Source organism: Helianthus annuus, chromosome 16 (genome assembly GCF_002127325.2).
Source record: "Helianthus annuus cultivar XRQ/B chromosome 16, HanXRQr2.0-SUNRISE, whole genome shotgun sequence".
Taxonomy (NCBI): Eukaryota; Viridiplantae; Streptophyta; class Magnoliopsida; order Asterales; family Asteraceae; genus Helianthus; species Helianthus annuus.
The window spans coordinates 91,599,483-91,605,122 of record NC_035448.2 but is presented as its reverse complement, the minus strand read 5'-3'; the positions used below and the strand labels follow the sequence as shown (position 1 = coordinate 91,605,122).

Here is a 5,640-nt window from a genome sequence, read left to right as displayed (position 1 = left end):
TTGCTTGATACCGAATGAGTCTTGTTAACAGGTTGTGTATGATAATTTTAGATTGGATCAATGATAGTTAGTGTTCATATAATTGGCTTGCTCATGAATCGGATATAGGTGATTGTATGATTGTAATCGGCCATATGTATACGTGATTGAATCAGATTGTAACTGGTTAATATGCTAACTAAATCGGATTAGTTGATGCTCATTGATTGGCTTCGTGAATGTTAGAATCGGATGTGTTTATGTGTTTAGATAAATGTTCTTGATTTTGGATTATTAATGTTCATACGAAATTCATGATAAAAGTCCTGTTTGATCGATAGTATGCTTGTTGGATTATGGAAAAACTGTTAATTGATCTGAATTGTGAAACTGCCTAAGTTGTTTGCTAGAATCACGGAGTGATTGTTACAGGAATTATGGAAACCAGTTACACACACGGTTGCGACTCAGATTGCGAGTCGAAACCTCACCGTCTCGACTCGAGACCACAAACAGCACAAGCCGAGACCATGGTTGCGAGTCCCGTTGCGACTCGTAACCGGACCATGACGAACCGAGATCACCATTGCGACTCGTAACCAGCTGTTGCGACTCGTAATCTCCGGTTGCGACTCGAGATCCCCGTTGCGACTCGAGACCGGCTACGCACAAACACTGTTTTGGGCCTACACTGTCACGGGCCCAATCTTATGACTGTTATGTTATTGGGCTGCTTATTGTCATTGGGCCGGGTAATGATTGGACCGAACACTTAGATTGTTTATCGGATTGATGATACATGTACGTGTTTGCCATGATTATACGTGATACAATATACGTGCTATATACGAACCTGACTTGTATAATAACCATGATAGGACGTGGTTGACCATTTACTAGCTTAACTGTACTCTTTGTGTATCTGCCGAGCAAACCAAGGTGAGTTCACACAGCCAAGGCATGGGATTCCCGGGTTGGGAATTGGGTTGGATATGTTGGATATGGAATGATTACTCGTACTTACGCATATTCTAGACTATAGACCATCGTCCTCAGGTAGTCAGGACACGTTACGTAAAGCCTACGTAACCCAGTATAATTGCCATTTGTCTCCCGGGTCGGGAGGACACGTTACGTAAAGCCTACGTAACCCAATACCATCCATTGGCTTCCAGGTCGGAAGGCCACGCTGCGTAAAGCCTACGTAGCCCCCACGCGTACCACTGTCCTCGGGGAAGGGCACGTCACGTAAAGCCTACGTGACCCTGTACGTTTTCCTGTTCTCGGTAAAGAAGAACACATGGTCGGAGGTTAGTCTAGTAAGTACCGTTAATGAGAAGCCCTCATTAGCCAGGATAAACATGGGAAGCCCCCACCAGTAATATGAACACAAGGTTTGGGAAGCCCCCACCTTTAGTACACACTAGTATGGGAAGCCCCCACTAGCTATACTTATGCACTATGTTATGAACTTACTTTCTGTGAACTCGCTCAACTAGTTTGTTGATTATTTGCTGCATGCCTTGCAGGACCTTAGGTACATTATGGAGCTTGCACAGGGAGGAGCAGGTCGTTGTGGGATACGGATCGTGGATAAACAATTGAACTTATAACTATTTTGAGATTACATACTATGCTTCCGCTATTTAAACGATGTTTGGTTTTGAAACATCAATCATGTCATGATGATTTACATTAGTTACTTTTATTATTAAATGCTATGTTTGATATGATTGATGGCTTGATCCTGGTCAGTCACGCTCCCAAGCGGTGGTACTCCGCGGGTGGATTTTGGGGGTGTGACATACGTAACCCAATACCTTCTACTGTCTTCCGGGTCAGAAGGACACGCTGCGTAAAGCCTACGTAGCCCCCACGCGTACCACTGTCCTCGGGGAAGGGCACGTCACGTAAAGCCTACGTGACCCAGTACGTATTCCTGTTCTCGGTAAAGAAGAACACATGGTCGGAAGTTAGTCTAGTAAGTACCGCTAATGAGAAGCCCTCATTAGCAAGGATAAACGTGGGAAGCCCCCACCAGTAATAAGAACACAAGGTTTGGGAAGCCCCCACCTCTAGTACACCCTAGTATGGGAAACCCCCACTAGTTATACTATTGCACTATGTTATGAACTTACTTTCTGTGAACTCGCTCAACTAGTTTGTTGATTATTTGCTGCATGCCTTGCAGGACCTTAGGTACATTATGGAGCTTGCACAGGGAGGAGCAGGTCGTTGTGGGATACGGATCATGAACTTTATCTGAACTTATAACTATTTTGAGTTTACATTACTATGCTTCCGCTACTTAAACAATGTTTGGTTTTGAAACATCAATCATGTCATGATGAATTACATTAATTACTTTTATCTTAAATGTTATGTTTGATATGATTGATGGCTTGATCCTGGTCAGTCATGCTCCCAAGCGGTGGTACTCCGCGGGTGGATTTTGGGGGTGTGACAGATTGGTATCAGAGCCATTGGTTATAGAGAACTTGGTTTTAATGTGGGAAAATGTTTTATTAAAACCGGACTATAACCAGAACAGTGCTCACAACGATCCACAACGACGCTTCGCTCCAAGTGCAAGGCTCGACATCCTAGGTAATAAGGTTTATGTTCATTGCCTGTTTGCTAGAACTGCTTAGCACTTTGCTCGCATTACGTTTAGATACACATGATACTATAGCATGAGAATCCCTACGTGTTTACACTTTTCTGTCATCGCCCTATTCGCAAACCATTCTTACCTATGCTACTTGTTACAATGAAGATCATGTCTGGACGAATCAACATGACACAAGCCCAGTTAGAGGCTCTCGTTCAAGCTCAAGTTGCTGCGGCAGTTGCAGCAGCTCAAGCAGGTAGTATATCCTGCAGTATAGGCACACACTATTTTTTTGGGTAAAGGGTTACCCCGGTGAATCTATTAAAAATGCAACCGCAAATAAGTACAAGTAGTGAGGATGTGTTCCACACTAGTTCATATACAGGACATGCCCCATATATGTAGAACAAATAAAAACCAAAAACCTATGACACCCCATTACCTAGTCTACTATACATCATGACACGACATCTAGTAGACAAAATAATGCAACACACAAACACAAATCAACCACCATCATCAAATATAAAGAAGCCGCAAAACAGCAACCCCTTCAGACGAAAAGCAGACAGCCTATCCATTAAATAACTTGGAAGAAGATGTGCTTGCCCCTGCTTTCGAAGAGGAAGAGGAAATATGAATACCCGAAGTCATAAATTTACTCGTTTCATTGTAGATTTCCTCCACCACTTCCTCATCCGATTCCTCCCTGTCACTTGACCGATTCTTCTCCACTCGACCCACAGAAGTACCTCCCTGATTACCATTATCGTCCTTTAGAACATCAAACGGGTTAGACGTTGAAACCGGATTCTGAACCGGACTCTTTGATGACGCTTTCGGTTTAGGGTTGACAACTGGCCTGTAAACTACCTTTGGCTTCTGGTTTTTCATATGAAGCCCTTGATTATTTGGTTTCTTCTTTTTGGCACCTACCACCTGAAAATCATCCTTATCCTTCTTCTCAGTATCCCCATTCGAATTTTCATGCGGGTTCTGAGGACACGAGTGATCCTCATGACCGAAGACACAACAAGAAGAACATCTTAACGGCTCCCAATCATACTCAATTTTAACCTCCACCTTCGAGTGACTAAGGCCATCCAAGGAAGGAATTGCTACCGTAACACTCTTCTTTAACTCAACTCCTGCCTGGACCTCAATAAGAGCTCTAGCATAGCTGCTTCTTCCCCAAGATTCCGCACACATTGTAGCCGTATACGAATCTAACATTATAGGTACCCCAATCTTAGAAGCAAGTAAACTGAGCCCATCCTCAGTAAATGCCGCTAACGGCACATCATGCATCTTGACCCAAACTGGAATCGCTTTTAAATCCTCTTTTACCAACTTGATAGAGGCTGACCATTCTTTCAAAATAATTGGAACATTTCTAATCATCCACGGCCCATCCTCTAACATTTGATCCATCCCTTCTTTCGTTGTGAACTTAAAAAAGAAGAACCCATGAGCATTCATCATAATTCTTGACAATCCATACTTAGCCCAATTGTTCTTTGCAAAGAAATCAACAACAGGAAAAGCCAGCCGTTTACCCAGAAAATAACCATACAAGGTATTCGCATACCTGTCAGAGACTTGTTTAACTGAAGAAAGAGGAATGACAACATCCGCTCCATCAATAGCTTCATTCGATTCCAGTACCCTAAAGTTCACCTTCGCTTTCTCTTTGGTATCCTTCACAATATTCGCAAATGAAAGCTGTACCGGAGAGCCAGAACCTGTTTGTTTTTGTTTATCAGCCGCAGAAAAGGATGTAGGATCTGTACTACCGGACGATTTTTCCACACCTTGATCGACCATCGACTTTAGTTTCTCCAAACCTGACCATGGCGTGTATCCCTTACCCGGGGAATCCCAGAAATTCGCTTCCAGATTTCCTAGTCGGATAGGAGCCGAAACCTTCTGGTCACTTTATGTTGCACTTGTTACACCACTCTTTGGGTTCCCATCAGCATCAAGAAAACGAGCAGCAATTTCAGCAAACGACAAAGACGGCTTCCCATTATCCCGTTGCTTACCACCCGAGCCAGTTAAATCATCCATCCCCCAAAAATAAATTCGTACAATATCAACCTCTAATCAAAGTAGTGCAGATTGATTGAATAATATGTATGTCGGCTTGAATTAATCAAACGAAACCCTAGCCGCCGTAATAATTACCTCGGTCAATGGAACAAGAATCAGTCAAAAAAATGAATGATACCTCGTAACACACAATCTGCCCTTGACTAAACTAAAACCCTAGCAGCCGCCAACCTTGATCAATGGAATCCTGACACTTAGGAACAACCTCGAACAATGGAGCAAGTAACAGACAAAGAAATTAATGTACTCTGTCCTTTGTCCCCCACTTGGAAAAGAAACCCTAGTCAAGATAAAGAAATCCACCGCTAATCTTCAATAAAAATACGGAACCCAAGATCACTTGATTGATTATCGCCTTCGAAGGAATCCGTAAGATGATAATCAAGATCAAACGAGATTAGGAACAGCAAAATCAAGTAGGGTATGCACGAATCGCCCAAGTCGCCCAAGTCGCCCAAACATGTGCCTACTTGTTACTTTAGTGCTTTTCGTGTATAGGCACACACTATGATCTTTAGATCCTACATTAACTCCCGTATTTAACTTCGTCCTATTCGTACACAATAGGTCAACACGCGCAGCAGCCTGTCTGCACATTCAAGAACTTCATGGACTGTCGTCCAAATTCTTTCAGCGGCACCGAGGGGGCAGTGGGACTCCTCCATTGGTTTGAAAAGCTAGAATCAGTATTCGAAATGTGCGAGTGCCCTGAGGCTCGCAAGGTCAAGTTTGCTACCGGCACCTTAGAAGGAATCGCGCTAACCTGGTGGAACGCGCAGGTACAAATTCTGGGGTTGGCAGCTGCTAACGCCACCCCATGGAACGATTTTAAGGAACTCATCAAGCGTGAGTATTGCACGCGTGAAGATATTCACAAGCTGGAAGACGAGCTGTATAATCTGAAAATGGTTAGGTCAGAGATCGAAGCGTATACTAAACGG

General features: G+C 43.4%; 1 protein-coding gene across 1 annotated transcript; it reads right to left on the bottom strand.

Moving 5' to 3' along the window:
- Positions 1-3,163: 3,163 nt before the first annotated feature.
- On the bottom strand, positions 3,164-4,414 carry LOC118488216. Its single transcript, XM_035985453.1, has one exon. The coding sequence runs from the start codon at positions 4,412-4,414 to the stop codon at positions 3,164-3,166; it is 1,251 nt and encodes a 416-aa protein (XP_035841346.1).
- Between the last annotated feature and the right edge of the window lie 1,226 nt (positions 4,415-5,640).

What these genes read in the sequence shown, in the direction of transcription:
- LOC118488216 (XM_035985453.1), bottom strand. Translation starts at nt 4,414, where the DNA reads ATGGTCGATCAAGGTGTGGAAAAATCGTCCGGTAGTACAGATCCTACA.